The sequence below is a fragment of the Spea bombifrons genome, chromosome 6, assembly GCF_027358695.1.
Source record: "Spea bombifrons isolate aSpeBom1 chromosome 6, aSpeBom1.2.pri, whole genome shotgun sequence".
In the NCBI taxonomy this organism is placed as follows: domain Eukaryota; kingdom Metazoa; phylum Chordata; class Amphibia; order Anura; family Pelobatidae; genus Spea; species Spea bombifrons.
Genome location: NC_071092.1, coordinates 32520017 through 32540821, shown reverse-complemented (window position 1 = coordinate 32540821; position 20805 = coordinate 32520017). Strand labels below are relative to the sequence as shown.

Here is a 20805-nt window from a genome sequence, read left to right as displayed (position 1 = left end):
GGACATAGGGTCAGGAATAACAGGAATAAGTACACCGGGCCAAAGGATGACCCCAGAAAACAATCAAAGCCTAAGCCAAAGGTCAAGGGCCATCAAAGGAACCTGGTGTCAGGAACAATCCAGTAGGATGATAAACAGGGTAACGGAGCTCAGTATGCAGGAAGAGGCACTTAGTGGATAATGCCCATGCAGAGTCAGGATAAGTCAAGGTACGGTACACAAGCGGGCAGCGAGGTACAATAGGGTCAGGCAGATGCAGAATCAGGACACAAGCCGAGGTACGGTACACGAGCGGGCCACAAGGTACAATAGGGTCAGGCAGAATCGAAGTCAAAGGAGAGCCAGGTAGATACACGGATAAATCACGAGCCATTTAGATAAGGGTCAGGCAGGAGCGAAGTCAGAGGGAAGCCAGGTAGGTACACGGATAATCAATAGGAAACACGCACTCAGGATGTAGCAGGTAAGCACAATAACTGAAGGGGACTGAAGGTTTTAAACTTGCCGCTCGGGGGAAACTCCACCCCCGAGTGGGATGCTACTGCATCGAGTTCCCGGGGAACAATAAAGTTATAACGGGGCGCGCGGGTAGCAGGCACCCAGGTAAGTTGCCGTGTCGGGTCGCCGGACCCTGACACCTGGGAGCACTCCTGGTATATAAAGTCCCTTGATAACCTGATGGACCACAGGTGTGACGGGAATAACCTGATGGGAATCTGACACATATTTGACAGGGACTTGGACAAAACAGTACTCACAGCAACCACTGAGCCTCCTGGAGGACAAACCAGTAGGTCCCTGGTCTACCATGCTCAGGGTAGGTATGTCCCCTTTGGCATACCTTTTGGATAAACTGGAACGGAATTGCGAGCCAAGCCTTCTCGTCCAACATCAATGTCTGACCTCACAAATGCTCTGCTGGATGAATGGGCATAAATTCCAACAGAGACACTCCAAAATCTTTATGGAAAGCTTTCTCAAGAGAGTGTTATAGCTGCAAAGGGGCAACCAACTACATGCTAATGTCTATATATTTAGAATGCAATGTCATAAAAGTCCCTGTAGGTGTAATAGTCAGGTGTCCCTATAGTCAGGTCAGGTGACCCTATAGACTTTTGTCCCTATAGTGGATATGCATACATGCACATACACAAAAAATCAAGTCATCTATTGAGTTTAATCACTCGCTATAAGTGGATTATTTAAATTTTACAAGGGATTTCCTGAGATATCATATGACGTCATATCATGTCTCATAATTTAGTTAAATAATCAATTTCATGTGTGCCAACTCAATTTTTATAACTTAGTCCAAAGTCCTTTAGTAAAAAGAAAAAAGTGTAAGGTCAGTAAATTACCGGTAAATGACGCTATGTAAAATGAGCCAATATTATAACTGCTATTTAAACCATATAAAAACCAGGAACAGAAAAAAGTTATTTTTATTATGGTGACCTTTGTAAAACTATGATGAGGACAGGGTGATATCATTATGTTATTTTCTAGCAATGCTTCATAAGATATTTCATATGATATATGGTACAAAGTGATTTTTTTCATAAAATGTTACTATTCCATGTACAAAGAAAGCAGCTGATTAAATCAACAATAAAATATTAAAATATTTCTGTAAGCTTCACTAAAGGGAAAGTTGTCAGGAGCGTTGTGGTTCTAATTTCCTCAATAAACTATTCATTATGAAAGGCCATCCCTAGCAAATGTATCCAGGAAAGAAGGGTTGAGTTGGTCCTGCATAACGCCTAATTCAGTGAGTGAGGAGACTTTGCAGACATCTCAGTGATTTAACTTTGCATTATACAGGAACAGCCAAGCTCTCCCCTGATATTAAAACTGCACAGGGCTAAAAAAATAATAAAACAAATTTACTCAAACCCAGTAATTTATTCATATTTTGACACTGATGGTGGTACAGGATAACTGACATCAATATATACTGAGTCTGACAGTGGTATAACACAACTCCCACCATTATACAGCATCCAAACACTAATAGGGGTATAGTATAACTCCTGTCATTATACAGTGATCCAGACATGAATGATGGTACAGCATGACTCCTAACATTATATAAAAGGTTGGCCCATCAGAATGCACAATTAATGAAATGTGGTTCATGGTGTAAACAAATTTTTAAAAACACACAAACAGAAAACTACCAAAGTGCGACGAAGTGAAAAATGTATTGACCCACATAATTCACAGCAGGATGACAACTTCATTATCGTCATCATCATGAAGCGCTGGGTGAAGCAGACATGCTGATCCACCTCCTCCACGTAATTAGTATATTTGGAGGGTACCAGACGGGGGGCCTTCACATGTGGGCCCCTGTGTTGAGGTTGGCAATCATGTTGTCCTGGACAGTGGATTAAAAAAAAGAGGTGCCCGAGAGCCCGAGCAACACATAGCAAGTTGAGCAAGCACAATCGTTCAGCCTCTGTTTGTTCACGGCTGGCGCCACCTTAAGCAAAACCTCATTTTGTTTCTCCCTTGTATCCCGCCCTCAGGGGGCAGAGTCAAGTGAGAACATCATACACATGAACCATCCCCCTGAGTTGATGATGGCTAAGTCTCCACATATCACTCCAGAGTCCCTTTGTCCCCTTCTTCAGGTATATAGTTCAGGTATAGATCAAGTAAAAACAAGAAAACACAGCATTGCAGGTACAGATCGACTGAATAAGACATACAAACCCTGTATATGCAGTTATAGATTAAATTAATTAAGCACATGGAAAAATAGCATTGCAGGTGTAGAGCAACAAAATCCCTTTTGCCCTGTTGTCTCCTCTTTCTCATTATTTCTTCCCTTTCTATCTCTTATTATTTCAGCAACATTTCTTGTTTTTGTGAGCTTACAATCTAGTTGATGGTGGTACAACATAATTCCTATCACTATATACCACAGTCAATGTCTGTCTCAGTATATTGTGATAGGAGTTATGCTGTACCACCATCAATGTCTGACTCAGTGTGTATAGTGATAGTAGTTATGCTGTACTACTGTCAATGTCTGACTCAGTATAAAATGATAGCAGTTAGGCTGTACCACTTCAATGTCTGCCTCAGTATGTAACGATTGCAGTTGCCAAATAAAGGATCCGCCCCAGGTGCCCAATACTTTAGTTTACACACCTGGTCAGTGTCCCAAACCTGATGCTAGGTTCTTCATTTAGAAGGATGCCTAAGGATACTGAGGAGGCTGTGCCTGCCAGGGCCCTAGTTTTGTAGTGTGAATGAACCCGTTAGAAGGAAGACCTCCACAATATGCCAATTAAACAGTACTGTATTAGGGTTATCTGACCCAGTAATGTGGAAAATAGCCTCATCTCACCCCACCCCTGACCTGCCCTATTGGTCTAGTCAACCTATTTAAAAATACTGCAACGCATGAATGCCATTTATGTAAGGGTCTACAGAAAGATAGCTGTATTCCAATGTACTCTGGAGGAAATATTTAAAGTGGGGAAATCCAAGTCAGATTAGACATTGACAGAAATCACTAATTGACTAACTGTTCTATTTGCATTATTGACTCAGAAGCACTGTAGGTCACACAATGTAACAAAGTTCAACAATTAAGATAAGAATTTAGCCTGCAAGTACTTAAACATCTGTCAAACGTAGACACTTACAAGGACTGCGGAGTACAATGGCACTAAAAAAGTTCTGTGTAATAATATTAGCATTTGAATTATTCTCAGCCTCTCAGTGTTCCATGGTCAAGATTAATAATGGAGGATATGAAGATATTGTTATTGCAATTAACCCAAGGATACCTGAAGATATAGAAGTGATTGAAAAAATAAAGGTAAGGATTGAAATTTCTCATATGGTTTGTTTTAGAGAAACAGCAGCAAAGGGAAAATCAACCATGGCTTTATAGCATATATACATTAATCATTATTGGATAATTGGAAACAAACTAAAATGCTTTAGATTGTTTCAGTTAGAATACTTTTACACTAACCAATATCTTTTAATTATATTTTCCGAAATGTTATGTTTGGATTATGCATATTGCAAAATGCCATCAGTTTGAAGGGTACCGGCTGGTTTGCAAGAGAGGAAGCTGTGACCAGATTCCACGTGAAAGGTGACCTAACTTCTTTACCCACAACACTTTTTCCCTGTGGTCAAATAGACAATCTTTGATGACAAATCACTCTGTATTATTATGATTGTAGTCATCAGAGGCTGGAAAAAGGACAATACCCCCTAACCTGAGCATTTTGTGTCATTACCTACTTGCAATTCCACATGTATCTACCAAGTTGCCTTGGACTTTCATTCAGACTGAGTCATTCACTGCTGTTTTATGTTTTTTTTCTTGTTGGCACAAAGCACAAAATGAGTCTATGGCTATGAATATCATCATTTGTCAAATCCTGTGATGTAAACATATTGGGATTCAGGTTATTTTTTAATATTATTTTGCAGAACACAGTTTGAATGTAATGAAGTGTGACACAAGTGGGCATTAGTTTCATTCATCTATAATCCATCATTTTTACTTTTTTCAATTAAAAATCCCAGGGAACCTGAGGTGGTTTGAGACGGAAGTACACAAGAAGCAAAAGATGAAAGGCCAGCAGGCGTTTTAGCCAGGCCATTTCCAACTTATATTCTTTCCTTCTGAGCCCACAAGCAGCCAGCACTGCTTTACATGGAACTTGCTTTTTTGACCAAATACCATTACATTAACTTTTATCTAATGGTAATGATTGCCTACCAATTGCGGGTTAACTTCTGATATTCAATAAATCCAGTCTACTCCCATGTCCTATTTGGATACACACGTCTCAGACTGCATTAGCATACAATAGTACTTGAAAGCCTTTTACAGTTCTACATCATTTTTTTAGGATATGGTGAGAGAAGCTACGCATTACTTATTTGATGCTACAAAGAAAAGACTTTTCATAAAGAGCGTGAAGATCTTAATTCCTTTTACCTGGACAGCATCACCTAATTACATAAAATCCCAGACAGAAACATATAACGAGGTAAGATGCAAAGGGGTTTTCTCTTTTTTCATTTTTAATGTAGCCTTATCACTCCACTTATAATCAGTGTAAATTTTTAAAAATAATAATTGCTAACAAATAGAGTGAACACACAGTTACTAAAGTTTTAAATGTCTATATAAGACAATCCATCCTAGCGTGGATAAATCAGAATAGCTTTAACTAATAATCATAAAAAACTTTAGACAGTATAAAAGTAACCAGAATGTATAAGTAATAAATAATAAGAAGAAATAATGTAAATTGTATTTATTTTGTTTAATTGGTGACATTTCTCCTTTAAATATCCATTCCTTATTTCATGCCTGGTAAAAAGTAATCATTAAGAGGTTGGGGACTACATAGGCTTTTTTATGACTTGAATTAATGAGATAGACAATTTCTTCAAAGTTAATATAATACATCTTAGTTAATATAATACATCTAGATATTGTTTTAATTTTAGACATAATTGTATTTTTTTTCAAATTACTATACAAATACTTATATAATGTTATTGTTTATTTAGGCTGATGTTGTCATTGAAACTCCTCACCTCAAGTATGGAGATGACCCATATACTCTTCAATATGGGAAGTGTGGGGAACCAGGACAATATATTCATTTTACCCCTAACTTCTTGAAGGATGACAAAATGATTGATGTATATGGGCCTCGAGGTAAAAATATAAAATCATTTATAAAACAGAGCTAGGAGGGGCAAATATACGAGGAGCCCCAACTATTTATACAACTTTCTCATGCTGTCTATAAATAACTTATACTTTAGTCTGTGCTTTTATAAAGACAGTGGTGTTTTTTTTTCACAAAAGGTGGTGGGTTTTAAATATCATATTCCCCTGTAATCAGAAATACCAGAAAAAAGTCAGCTTTGTTATATGAAAAAATCCAGTGACAGTAAAAGCCATCCACATACCTTATCTATGGATACCATAAAATTATTTTATCAGCTAAAAATGTGCTTTATTCCAAAGTAATTGGTTGCCACTTCCTTCTCTGGATTTTTGCTTTGGCAAGTGAATAATGCTTGGCTTGGGCAATTCTTCAAAAGGGGATAAGCATCAGCTGAAACTAAGTTACCTAAAATGTGATTGTGGATCCTCGTGCTCACATATTTCTTGTAAGAGTGCATGAATGAGCCCTCATTAACTGTAGACTACTTAGAGCTATGGTGATTCTGCCATGTTTTCCTGTACAATAGAAGGTGCTATATTTTATTTACAGCTTGTTAATCTATCTGGTGTATATATAAAGCTTTCTAAGAGTCATACAAGACATATACAGTGTCACCTGTGTACTGCATAGCAAGTAATTTGAAACCAAAATATCATATAAATCCATCCATAAACGCCCGAGCTAATACTAATCTGGACATAGTCAAACATTATTTGGTATGCAGATATGATATTTGCCTTTTTCCGCAAACTTATTTAAAGATGACTGCTTCTCTGTTATGCAGGTAGAGTGTTTGTTCATGAATGGGCTCATTTTCGATGGGGGGTGTATGACGAGTACAGCACAGAGACACCGTATTACATTGCTAGGAATGGTAAAGTAGAAGCTACAAGGTACATTACTTTACTTTTTATAGAACATGGTTTTACTGAGCTTACTGTGACTTACTGATGCTATTTAGTATTTTTTTATTTACTTATGGGATTGAGTTAGGGACTTAGATGACAATAATGTGTACACTAACAAACTGTTTACATACACAATAGCGTGCCACTTGGAGCTGTAGAACTTTGTCACACCCATACTCCCCAAACATTGAGGTGGACACATGGGAGGTAAAATCGGTTGTATTTTAGAACAACTTGTGTCAAATTAATACATTTTCAGGCACATGGTTGCAACAGGATTTTTTTTATTAAACTTGAAACCAGAGGCACTAAAATAATTAGATACACAGGACATGACAATTTAGGAAGCTAAATTCATCTAAAAGAATTTCAGGTGCATAGACTTTAAAACTGAAAATATTGGAGGAAATTGATTAGTTGATGATGAAATGCTAATTTTGCAGGCAGTTTACCTGCTACTTTGTAATACTCAAGTGGGTAAACAGGCTTAAGTGGTTGTGATATTTATGTGAATATTAAACAGCACTATGCCTGATGGTCAAAAAAATATTAATATATTAATATTTAGCCATATTTTTCTTCTACAGGTGCTCGACTGACATTGTAGGTGTTAATATGAAGATACCAAGTCAATGTGCTGGAAATTCTTGCAAACCAGATTTTTGCCTCTTTAATTCTTCAACTGGCCTTTATGAAGATGAGTGTTTCTTTCTCCCAGACAAGGACCAGTTTGTCAGTGACTCTTTGATGTACCTGCAGGCATTACCATCTGTGAGTTTTATTTTATGCTGTAAATGTCTATTGCAGCATAAGCAGCTTAAGAAGAGAAGTGCTAAATGATAAATAAATAGATGAATACGGGGATAAACTAATAAACACAATACCAAAACAAGGAAACAAAATTCTGGAATAAGTAATATCAGAAAATATAATTTTTAATTCATAAAGCTACTAATGAAATGAAATAATAAATAATCTCACCCTATATATATCTATTTGCTTGAATATAAGCTTTTTGTGGGGGAAACGCTCAGAAAAATACCCCTCATCTTATATTCAAGGTCTCTTATAATCCAACCTCTAATCATAGTTTTTATTAAATATGAAAAAATAGTTTACCTGTAAATTAATATTTACTAGTGAAACTTTTTTCCAATCGGGTAGTCTTATATTCAAGCTTTTTTTTCTAAATTAATATTCACATTTTGGGGTGTTGTCTTATAATACGGTATGCGAAAAAAGTCACACTAGGCACAAATAATGTCCATGTGGCTAAATGCACAGGGTGTGAAGTCAGGGCTTAATTGCCATAGGACACTTGCCTCAACGGTGGATTTACATTCCAGTTTCCACCAGGTGCAGCTTTCAGGGACAGTAAGCTCAACCTATAAAATATGATTTAAAGGGTAAGATCAATAAAATAAATTGCCTGATGAGTTTTTTTTAATAATGCCATTGGATAATAAATGCCTTTATCAGTATTAAAAGCGAAAACAAATCTTAAATTTAAGTTACCTTGAGATACCTTAAGTTACCTTGTTCTAGAAACCAGATAGCACTCTTAATAAGGGAACTGAAAAATGTATTATGAGGAGTTAACCCTAGTAGGTCCTACTGCAAGAAGGAGCTCCCTCATTATAGTTAATGTGGTGAGGTTTATCATCGTACCACTCATCAACTTGCCATTTTAAAGAATTTACTCTGCCATTGTCCTATTTTTCAGGTATCCCAATTCTGTGATAAAACGAGCCATAACACTGAGGCGCCTAACCTACAAAACAGTGTGTGTGGATATCGTAGTACATGGGAGGTTGTCAAGAATTCTGTTGACATAAAAAGTACTGCTCCATTAAATAACTTCATTGTCCCCGAACCTTCTTTCACACTCCTGCAGCATAAGGAGAGAGTGATCACATTAGTCCTTGATGTCTCTGGAAGCATGGGAAGTGTAAGTGTTCATTAGCCTTCTTCTCTGCATGCTTTGTTCATTAAATTTATTGTTTTCAATGCTGATTATAAACTATAACTATAAGTTGTCTGTGCTACACATGTGCTACAAATGTAATGTCTGTGCTACAAATGTAATTATTCTCTGCTCTTAGCAAACCATATCATCATGTTCCTTATTCTCATTTTTGCCATAGTTACTTTCATCTCATTTGTTGTTTCAGAAAAGATTTGTTTCTTACATAATCTTGTAATAATAATAACTACAACTATATGTGCAAGCATATTGATTTTTTTTTAAAAAATGTCCCATTGCAGAATTCCCGGTCAGAACGACTGTATCAGGCTGCAGAAGTATTCATTATTCAGATCATTGAAAACAATGCTTCTGTTGGGCTTGTCGAGTTTTCGAGCTCAGCGTCCATCCTTTCACATTTGGTAAAAATAACTGGTGAAAAAGAGCGTTTGAATTTAAAGGCCCGTATTCCCAAAAAAGCTAGTGGAGGAACGAATGTCTGTCAAGGAATTCGGTCTGGAATTCAGGTAATGTATATACAATTTTACTGTTTCTTAAAGCATTACACAAATAATATTCATTTTGTAAATATAATACATTACTCAACAAAAAGAAGTTTAATCAATACAGCTTTTTAGCATTATTAACTGTTTTTAATAAAATGTCAATATGTTGTACTTTAATTTTCGGTTGAATGACAGACCTTAGGGCTGGAGAGTGCTGGCTCTTCTTGGCTCCCTCCAAAAGAGGGGGACAACTAAAGTTGTCAAGGGGAGGACATGGGACAGAATTTCCAACATGACAAAATTCCAAGTTGAAAAACTGAATTTCACATGTCCCAAATGTAGTGTTCCACCCCAAAACAACCCAACAAACCCATGCATGGGTTTTAACACTGTATTCAGGAGATATTGCTGAACAGATGTTGTGGTGTTGTTTGACAGTGACACAAATTTGGAAATGCCCCGAGGTGGCTAGTTTTCAAACATATATAGTTTGATGGGGGTAAATTGAACTGACCAGGTTCAAAAACGTCCCTATAGGCATACCTGGGAACTTCTCGGCTCCAGCTACCCGGAGCCTTCCCTTGCGGGACGTGGGCAGGACTGCACACTGACGTTGGTGGGCGGTCCCGCAGACGTTGGGGGAGTTCTCACTGACATCAGGGGCGTTCCTGCTGACGGCAGTGGGAAACACCCCCATTTCATGGAAAAAATGGTCGGGGAGCGGGCGTGTTAAGACCCTGCTCCCTCGACCCGGAGGATTCGGGTCTGGACCCGGAGAACCGGAGGAGCAGCGCTCACTCGGCAATCTCCGGGTCAAACCCGGAGAGTTCCCAGGTATGCCTATAGGTGTCCTATAACTTGCATACAAACATAAAAACATTGGGTATTTCTAAACTTAGGACAAATATTAGAATCTATTTAACAGTTTTTTAATTCATTTTTGTAGATGAAGTCAGAAAAAGTCCTTTTTTAAATTTTCCACTGCATTTTATATATTTTTATAGTATATTAGACACTATCATCTAAATTATGGAATCTAAAGAAAATCCAGAACAATACAATATATAATCTGTGTAGGTAAAGTAAATACACAAGAAGAAAATTATAGCTAAAAATAAGTAACGCAGAAATGTTAAAATGAAGGGTACAAAAAATAAAAAGACAGCTTTGTCCCTAAGAGGTTAAGCATGGGAACAGCACTTTCAAGCTTGTGGTAAAACCCAGTTGTTCTTCAGAACTCTTTGCTGGGCTGGTAGGCTCTTAAGCCTCAGTTTGCAGAAGACTGTAACCTTCCTCTCCGGTGCCATCTCTAGTCAAAGAACCAGGTTGTAGACAGAAGTGAGAATTATGGAAACTGTGGCTGTGACCAGAAATCGAAGGCTGGTCCTCAACCTTGGTGAAAGGTGGCCAAAATGCAGTGGCACACGATGGTACAGGTCTCAGGGATGAAAACTTTAGCAGTCATTGTCTAGATTCTACCATTAAAAATGTGATTTTAGACAGGACATTGAATCATATTCATGAATTCATATTCATGAATTATTGTTTACCAATTCAGGTAAATGAATGAATCATGCTAAATATCTCCAAAACAATTGTACAAACAAGCAAAAAAGGACAGTATAAAGTTGATTTTAATATATGAATTTAATAAATGATTATTGATCACTGATTTTACTTTTTTTTTTTTTCTTTTTTTTTTTTTTCATTGGACAGGTTAACGAAAGGTTTGATGGATCAGCAGCTGGCACTGAATTAGTACTACTATCAGATGGAGAAGACAATTATGATACCAATCTTTGTGTTTCTGAAATACTGTCGAAAGGAATAATTCTTCATTTTATAGCTCTGGGACCACAAGCTTCAGAGGCATTGAATTACACTGTACAGAAAACAGGTGATCTTGTTATACAGGAATGAAGTTATCAATAGAATTCTGGCACGACGCAAGAACAAATATCACTTTGCTATGGTTATGATATTTCATGATGAAATAACTAACTGATTTACTAAATTATATTACTTGATTCAGTAATATATGTCTGTGTATTTTTTCAGGAGGATTATATTTTTCAGCATCAGACAGACTGGATGCTAACGGATTGATTGATGCTTTTAGCTCACTTGTGTCTAGAAACGGAGATACCACTCAACAGGCTATTCAGGTATATTTATATGTTTGTGTGTCCGTCTATACGGGAGATTTTCTGGGTGACCTCTGTCATTCTGCTTGCTTAGCTCTGTGGCAATTACTCTATTGTTAAAATGCCTCGCTTAAGGCAAACAATTAAGCTTAAAAATGTTTGTGCTATAACCGGTTTTGTTTTCGGAATGTCTTTTTAAATCCTGCCTGGCATTTCCTGGTCTCACTCCTACTCGTGTTTATTATGATTTATTTAAACAAAAATGTTTGCACTGGGATACATTTGTGCGGCTGTCCACTTCAAACATTCGCACAACAAATAGCTGGGGGCAGGGAAAGTGGCAAATGCATAGGGGATCCTGCACATAGCGGAATTTCCCTTTAAGGAAAAGAGCATAGTCCTGCTGTAAATAAGACATAAAGATTTAGACGCTGTGTCATTACAAAAAACATTTAAACGTCTTTACTGTGTGCAATTACCATAAGTGGGATCTCTCCGGGTGAAGTTTCACCTCTCTGGGTCTCTCCCAGACACACCCCACTCTCCACCCATGACCTTTTCCCCCTCCCACCCACATACAAATATAAAGTGGTTGTGGTAGCCCCACCCACAATGTTAGAGACACGGCCCACCGCTGTCCTCAGGTGACCTGGAGGGGGGGGGGGTTGGCAATTACATGTAAACTATTGTAAAAGCAAAATCTCATTAGTGCTTATTTTAAAAAATCCATATTTTAAAGGACTTTTTAGCATCTACATTTAAAAATGCAACCCAACTAAATGGCAATTTATTGGTTTGTATTTATTTATTTATTTATTTCATTTCAGCTTGAAAGCAGAGGTTTGAATTTGGCCAATTCAAATTGTTTGAATGGCACAGTTTTCATTGACAGCACGGTTGGGAACGACACATTCTTTCTGGTTACATGGCAATCTGCAGTCCCAGCTATCACTTTACAAGACCCAACGGGGAGAGTATACAAGGAAACACACTTCAGTACTGACCAAGCTTCCAAATCATCCAGACTACAGATCCCAGGAACTGCTGAGGTAATGTGCTTTGTTTTAAACCATGTACCGTATTTGCTCGATTATAAGACGACCCTGATTATAAGACGACCCCCCAAAATCTGAATATTAACTTAAGAAAAAAAGAAAAAGCCTGAATATAAGACGACCCCAAAGGAAAAAAGTTTTACCAGTAAATGTTAGTTCATGTAAACTATTTTTTTTAATAAAAGCTATGATTGAGAAAAAGATTTTTTTTGTTTTTATTTCTTGTATTTTCCAACCTGCCCCCCTGTTACGCACATCTGCCCCCAGGCTTGCCACTCCAATATGGCACTGTGGCCCATGATATGCCTTTTAACCCTCTATATGCCACTGTGCCCCATGGTATGCCTTTTGACCCCCTATGTGCCACTCTGCCTCCAGAAATGCCTTATACCCCTATATCCCATCCTGGCATTTAGGGGGTTAAAATGCATATTATGGGGCAGAGTGGCATATAGGGAGGTATAAGGCATTCCAGGAGGCAGAGTGGCATTAAGGGAGTTAAAAGGCATTGTATAGAGCACTCTGCCTCCAGAAATGCCTTATACCCCTATATGCCACTCTGCCATTTAGGGGGTTAAAAGTCATATTATGGGGCAGAGTGGCATATAGGGAGGTATAAGGCATTTCAGGAGGCAGAGTGCTCTATTAAATGCCCCCTTAACGCCACTCCAGAAATGCCCTATGCCCCCATTTAACACACACACACACCCTATACCCCCATTTAACTAACTAACACACACACACACACACACACACACACTCTCTCATCCCCCTTCCCCCGCTCTCCCCCCTCTCTTACCGGTGCTTCCAGCCGGGGCAGCGGGTTGACGTCGCCTTCTGCTGCAGCCGGAAGGAGGTGTGGCTAGCAGCGGGGGTTTGTATGCGTCCGTCGCGTATACTTTCCCCGGCTGTCAGAGATCAGCTCTCTGATCTCTGACAGTCGGGGAAGGTCTATGCGACGGACGCAGACAACCCCCGCTGCTAGCCACACCTCCTTCCGGCTGCAGCGGACGTTGTCTACGCGGATCGTGTAGACGTCAACCCGCTGCCCCGGCAACACAGAGGAAGCAAGGAAGCACCGGTAAGTGTGTGTATGATGGGGGGGGGGGTCGGGTGAGACAGGAGGATCCAGGTCCCCTGCAGCGGTGCGGGGGATCTGGATCTCAGTCTCCTAATCAGACCTCTATTTGAGGTCTGATTAGAAGACGACCCCGATTAGAAGACGAGGGGTATTTTTCAGAGCATTTGCTCTGAAAAAAACCTCGTCTTATAATCGAGCAAATACGGTATTTTCAACATCTTCATCAAGAAAAATTAGGCAACAGCAGAATGTAAGCGCATGGGAGTTAGGGCAAAAAGTAAGGTGTTAGAAGTCCAACTGACATTCACCAATGACAAATTTTGTTTGATAAAAGTTGAAAAAACAAGCATTAATTAACCCCAACTTGTTTGTGAATTTCCAATATGGTAAGTAGGTGACCAGCCCACCTGGCATTTGCGCAGGGCGCCTGTTCAGAATTTCGTCTGAACTGAACGGTCGGGAAACTAAATTCATTGTCTGAAAATGAACGCAAACAAAATGGATATTTCACCCGAATCGATTTTGCTTGCCCTGCTCAAGTCTAGTCCAGGCTATCCTCTGGCTCCTATAACTATCTGCTATGCTCTAGACTAGAAACAAGTATTTACCCTTAGAAAGTTCTTTCAATATTAAATATAAGAAAAAACAAAAACTGTCTGCGCTTCTTACCCTAATAAAGTTGGCAACAAATATATAAACATAATATAAATGAGAGGTTTTGGTTATATGAATTGGCCAAAGCATAATTAAGCTCACCCGCCACGTCAAGGCACACTCTCAATAGGGTGAGAACCTACTCTCACCTCCTACATAGTGGGCACACAAAGCAGTTTATACTGCTACCAAAACCTTATTAATGTGTTGGGGGAGGTGCAATTAAACCTCCTCCCCATTAACCCCTGTACAGCAAGCTGCAACCAGACTGATGAGGAGCCAACAACCTCAAATATGTGCAAACAGGGAAAAGAAAAAATGTCGGTGCGCTAAGCTAGTCACAGGCTCAAATAATACAAATGTGTAATATGAGGCCTACCTTTTGTAGGAGGTGAGAGTAGGTTCTCACCCTATTGAGAGTGTGCCTTGACGTGGCGGGTGAGCTTAATTATGCTTTGGCCAATTCATATAACCAAAACCTCTCATTTATATTATGTTTATATATTTGTTGCCAACTTTATTAGGGTAAGAAGCGCAGACAGTTTTTGTTTCTTGTATACATTGTACAGCCAATACACTGTTTCTTGCAGCATGCTTACACCTGTTTGGTAGGCCTCGTATTACACATTTGTATTATTTGAGCCTGTGACTAGCTTAGCGCACCGACATTTTTTCTTTTCCCTGTTTGCAATATTAAATATTAAAAGTAAAGCAGACTTCTTGCCTGTTTCTTATGTGCTATAAATACATTAATTAAGAATTTTAACATTTTATGGCTAATTTTTAAAATTGTTTTAGAGAGGACCATGGATTTACAGCCTTTGCAATAAGTTAAGTACAACTCAAAGCATTGGTATAACAGTAAATTCTAAAGCAGCTGATGAACGTATACCACCAGTTACTGTGAAGGCCCACATGGACAAGGACATAAACAATGATGGCAATCCAATGGTTGTTTATGCGTCAGTAAGTCAAGGATTACTGCCTGTAAAAGGAGCAAAAGTCACAGCGATTATTGAGTCAGCAACTGGAAATTTGGAGACCATAGAACTTTTGGACAATGGAGCAGGTAATGATTTTATTTTGTATATTATAGAACTTTGTGGAACTTTGTGTAAGGACAAAGTTTAAATCTGGTGCCAAGTTTAAAAAGTGGTCCTATTATCATAACAACCACTGGAATGGTCAAATTAGCAGAAACAATTAATTAGTTACTATTTACCGTTTACTGCCCATCTATGAGTCCTCATAACAAAACCAAACTTTGCTGTATGGTAACAAATTAAAACATAGCTTCTGGATGAACAAGAGCTAAAATATATAGTCCTGAAGCCACAGGATGTAGCCTCAAAATGATATAGTAAATAATTAAAATAATATTATTAAAATAAATTCGTATTCAATAAAAAGTCAAGTGGTCGGTCACAATGGTTGACTAACTACACTGAACATGCATGAGTTTGCAGGCCCGTACATGCTAAATATTGCGGGGGTAAGGGTAGAAAGTAACGTTTTTTTGTTAATTTTTTTGTTTACACTTAACCACTTTTATGCCTCTTATATTGTATTTTAATTAAATTTATCCCCCAATAATCCTGAGCATAAGATTGGGTATAGATCGGTCTATTTGGGCATTATACACTCTATCCACCACAAAGGTATTTATACGGTGCTGTGAAACAACCCCACGCCTCTCATTGCGTTTATTACAAACCAAACCTTTGATCAATCAATAAAATTATTAACAAATCTTTCCAACTGTTTGGTGTCGTCAATCATAAACGGTGTCCTCAAAAGAAAAAAAACAAATGGAAAAAACCCATGGCAATATATTGTAAGATGCAATAGAAATCAAGAGATAAGTTAAAAGGACTCTTGCCTTGTATACAAGTGTATTTTTTGCAAGTGTTAACTCGATATTGAATTTGTGGACTTTTGTCCAACTCATGAAAGTAACATGCATGTTAAATGAATGGAGGCAACCTTTCTTTTCAAGAATTGTATTGTCAACATCTTTTACAAACATCATAACAAATATTGCTTACCAACATATAGCATTTAGTAATACATGATATTATTGAAATAATTTAGTTTTTTTTTACATTCCAGTATTTCGGCAGCTCTAGGCATATTATTATTATTATTATTATTATTATAACTGGTTCATTCTGTATCTAGGTGCTGATATCGTAAAGGATGATGGAATCTACACAAGATATTTTACCACTTTCGCTGTAAAAGGAAGATACAGCTTAAAAGTACGAGTTGAAAGTGGCAAGAAAAGTCGCCTGGTGCTGCCAAAGAATCGCGCTCTTTACATACCAGGCTATGTAGAAAATGGTAGGAACCCAATAATATAGGCTACTGTACATAATGTTGGATCTCTATTATATTCTAAACTTTCTCTAATTTGGTTTCTCTACTTGGTTTTTCCATTCTCACTATAATAAAGGGATTACACTGGCCACAAATATAATCTGATTTGTTGTTGATTGTCTAAGAGCCACAGCAGGGTCAGACTTTAACCCCTCAAACTGATTTAATGCCAACATAATCTTTTCCAGTATGCATTTCCCAACCTTTTATCTGTTATGTTCCTCCCCACCCAGCTTTTTATTACCCATATCTTTTTAACCCTCTACCACTAGTGTACTGTTATCATTTTACCCCTTCTTTCCATGTCAGCCTTTTGCTCATTATTCTACTTTTACTTGGATCAGACTCCCAGCCGACAAATAACCCTGAGCAGCAAAACGTATGTTTCCACCCTATGTTGTCCTAAGGGAGAAATAGGAAATATGTTACTCATATGATGGACAGACTGCAAAATGACATCACATGTGGTGTATGATATAATCACTTTAACTATGAGACATCATGTAGAAAAAGGGTGCAGAATTATTATGATTTAGAAGATGCAGGAATTTCATACTCCTTAGTGATTTTCAGAGAATAAATATCACTTCATGTTCCTGCAACCTTATCGCAGTTGTTCTCTTATTTATCAAATAAAACCACTTGAAGAGTTATAATATTTATATAACTATAAAAAAGCAACTGCAATTATAGTTTTATGGCAGCATTTCCAGGCAGCCACAACAAAAAAAAATAAGTATTTACTTTAACATATACTCTTTAAAAGTTAAAAATAAATTACATTACTTACTTTAGAGACAAGCTGCAGCTTCAGAGCTCCTCTGTGGTCTGGCAATTCTGGCCAGTGATTGGCTGCTTGATTACACTTGAAGCAGCCAATCGGTGTCAAAAAAACTACTCCCTTTTATATAAATCTGCATATGTGCACAAGGGGACTTCATTAAACCCCCATTTTCCAAGCCAGCACTAGAGCATACTATTGGCAAGTATATCACATGTAAGTAGATTTATTCACGAAACACATCTTGTGCATAGATAGTTGCTGGGGGTGGGAAGAGGGGCAATACTGGGAGTTCTACAGAATCCAACCATGCATTTACATGTGGGGATAGCAAAGAAATGTAAAGGAATCTCTCAGCTATCATAGCGCAAAGTCCACTTTTAATTAGTATTACCCTTTGTCCCATTGCAAATGCATGAATGTACTCGACAGAATCCCTCCTGTCCTTTTGCCCTATGTCTCCATTCCCACTCCATGGCTTGAATACATCTCCTTCTTGCCATGTGCTATACTCACTGCCAGCCAGGTACAGCAATGGGTAGCACAAGACAAGTGTTGCATTAAAACATTTGCATAAAATATTTTTATTGCCAAAATGATTTACAAGGTATAATATTGCTTTTAGGTACAATTCATGTGAATCCTTCAAAGCCAGAAATTAACGATGAAGACCTTAATTTGGGAGAATTTAGTAGGACAGCTTCAGGTGGTTCTTTTTTGGTGAATAATGTTGTCTCTGGTAGTCAAGACATATATAAACCTGAAAAAATAACAGACCTGAAGGCAAAGATAGAAGGAAGTGCAGTTGTGTTGTCTTGGACAGCAACTGGTGATGATCTAGATAAAGGAAACGGTGAGTAATCTGTTTTCTAGACTGCATTTAACTTTTGTTTTGAGATCACATAAAATGTTTTTGCCGATTTTATTTACATTGAAAATACCGTATTTCCGCATGTATAAGACACACCTTAATTTTGGGGCCCGAAAATTACACTTCTATCATGCCCAGGTTCCAGGATGAGTGTGATGTAAGCTGTGCTGGAATCTGGGTATGCCTGGGCATGATAGGAGTGTTATTGCTGTGAGCAATCATGTATATTTAATATAGCAATCACACTCCTACCATGCACAAGCAGCCAACATATGCACATCACTTTCAGCCTCCCTGTGCCCTGCCCTCCCCACTTACACATCCATGCTGTCACACACACATATTCATTAATTCCCCCATTCACGCAGACAAAAACACCCTCCCCCACCCTTAGCTGAACTGCAGATCTTCCCGTGCCGATCGCAGACTTTGTTTCCCTCTGCGTTGCTCGAACTCTGAGTGAACTTCTCTTGTCCAGCCCAGGGGAGCAGGAACGGAGTCATGTGATGTACATTCATGTGACTCCACTGGATTCCTGTGTCTCCTCGACGGAACAAAAGACGCTGCTGAGGAACACAGAGGTAAGCGGAAAAAACAAACAAACCTACACCCAAATTTTTTTTTTGAAAGGTGCGTCTCATACATGGGGAAATATGGTAATAGGCATACTTCTGTTTTTTGCTTCTGCCATCGATTGTTGAAAGTGGAGAACTTAATTTATTACTAATCTTTCAAAAGGAAGATCGGGTTCTACACCAATCAGTGTTCTTCATAAGGCATTTTTTATATTGTACCTTGAAGAATATAAATAGGCCAGGGTCCTCCACCTAATAACTCACCAACTGCTGCTGAGTACCTCACATTGCTACTACATCAAAAAATATGGCACTATATTTGCAAACCATATGGCAAAAGGCAGCACTCTAAATTAGATTGAAAAAATTATGTAAGCATAAAAAATCAAAAGACAGTGGAAAAGCTCCAAGCCCGTCCCAACGGGCTACACACTGAACAATATAGAAAAGTAGGAGATGCACATGCCACAAAAAACACATAACCCACTGTATAATTCAGAAAAAAATACAATTTATATGAGCACAATGTTTAAAAAGACAATAGTACAAGAAGAAGTAGATCAGCATTTAAATACATGCCACAAAAATCTAATTTAATAACATAATTAAGACACATGAACAAAAAGTAGACAGGAGGGTGGACAAAAATGGTCTTTATCAAGTGTGGTTTTTTTTTTCTCTAAAATGACAAATTATCTTTTTATTAGACTAATTGGATTACAAATTGATTAACAATAAGGTCTTGGAGTAAGACTCAGTTCTAAAATAATGGCTCACCTATCATTCATTAAACAAAACCTATAAGATCCCTTTTTTGAAAAATGAAGTCATTTAGTAATGCTACCTACATGTGTTACAACATTTTGAGATAAAGTTTTTGAAGATAGAAAAGGCAGGAGCTTAAAAATACTATAGATGTATACTACATAAATGTCATTTGATAAGTGTTACATGTGCACTCTTAAACAGCCTAATGCAAAGTTGAAATGTTTTAACAGAATCATGTGTCGATTAGTCTGCAGCCTCACTGCGTTGTGTAAGTTACTGAAATCCTTTTTAATGTTCTGTTTACTTTTCAGCCGCATTGTATGACTTAAGAATGGACACCGATCCCATAGAGCTCAGAGACAACTTTAACACTACAGTACAAGTTAACATCTCCAGTTTGAAACCACAGCTGTCTGGATCTGCAGAGACATTTACATTTGTACCTCAAAATGTTGTTATAGAAAATGGAATTGTTCTTTATTTTGCCATAGTTGCCATTGATAAAGTTTCTCATCGTTCTGACATATCTAACATAGCACAAGCTGCCCTGGTCATCCCAACCACAACACCAGCCCCAACCACAACACCAGCCCCAACCACAACTACACCAACCAAAACTTCATTGGCTCCCATCACGTCATCCAGTAACAATTCAGGGAAGCTGAACATAACCCATCTGACATTGATAGTATGTTCAGCAGTTATTATAATATGTGTTATTATAAGCATCACAATATGTATTGTGAGCAGACATAAAAAGCCCAGAAAACCAGAAATGAAGCTGTGATCAAAATGGGTGAGAAATTCTGGAATATTACACTCCTATTTTTGTCTTTAGTTTATCCAACAATATATTCAGTGGTGCCCCGTCACAAAAGCATAAAAAAGGTTATTTAGCATTAGCTGCTAAAAAAACCTGTCTCAAGAATAAGGGCACTGATACAATAGAAATATAATGCGTTTATTGTTTTTTTTTAATAAAAGTGATTATTTGGGTATTTTGTGTACATTGCAGTTAACTGTATTTTCAAATCATGTATTGTTGGTGTAATTTATAAATAAACACATGGCAGATATTTTTATACTCAATTTTTACATTGTGGTTTCAAATGTTATATATATTTTTTTAGTGTGGCAGTCTGTGGCATGGGGATATATAACCTGTCCTCTCCTGCCCTGAATTATCTGCCTTCTTCTCATCCATTCTTACAAAGGCTCCCTGAACCAGTCAACAACAATCAGCAACTTACCAATACATAAGAAATAGCAATCAGTTAAATTATCATTCAAATACACATACCCAGGATGCACTTAACCAAGCCAACACCTCCTTCCCCATGTGGGGTAGGGGTTAATAAAAAAAAACCCTTGGGAGAGAGCCTAGAAACACCTAGAACGCA

The 20805-nt window shown here is 37.9% G+C and overlaps 1 protein-coding gene across 1 annotated transcript; it reads left to right on the top strand.

Moving 5' to 3' along the window:
- The first annotated feature begins 3619 nt into the window (after positions 1-3619).
- LOC128500381 (calcium-activated chloride channel regulator 1-like) lies at positions 3620-20494 on the top strand. Its single transcript, XM_053469512.1, has 14 exons — positions 3620-3832; positions 4887-5027; positions 5557-5707; positions 6508-6616; positions 7219-7402; positions 8355-8579; positions 8897-9121; positions 10817-10997; positions 11159-11265; positions 12072-12293; positions 14833-15103; positions 16213-16374; positions 17817-18044; positions 19717-20494. Exons 1-14 carry the CDS (start codon positions 3674-3676, stop codon positions 20190-20192), a joined length of 2841 nt encoding a protein of 946 aa, XP_053325487.1. The 5' UTR covers positions 3620-3673; the 3' UTR covers positions 20193-20494.
- Positions 20495-20805: the final 311 nt, after the last annotated feature.

Bases quoted from the DNA above. Each gene is read 5' to 3' on its own strand.
- LOC128500381 (XM_053469512.1), top strand. From the start codon at position 3,674: ATGGCACTAAAAAAGTTCTGTGTAATAATATTAGCATTTGAATTATTC. The intron at 6,617-7,218 runs GTACATTACTTT...TTTCTTCTACAG, and splicing joins GGTAAAGTAGAAGCTACAAG to GTGCTCGACTGACATTGTAG. The intron at 8,580-8,896 runs GTAAGTGTTCAT...GTCCCATTGCAG, and splicing joins TCTCTGGAAGCATGGGAAGT to AATTCCCGGTCAGAACGACT.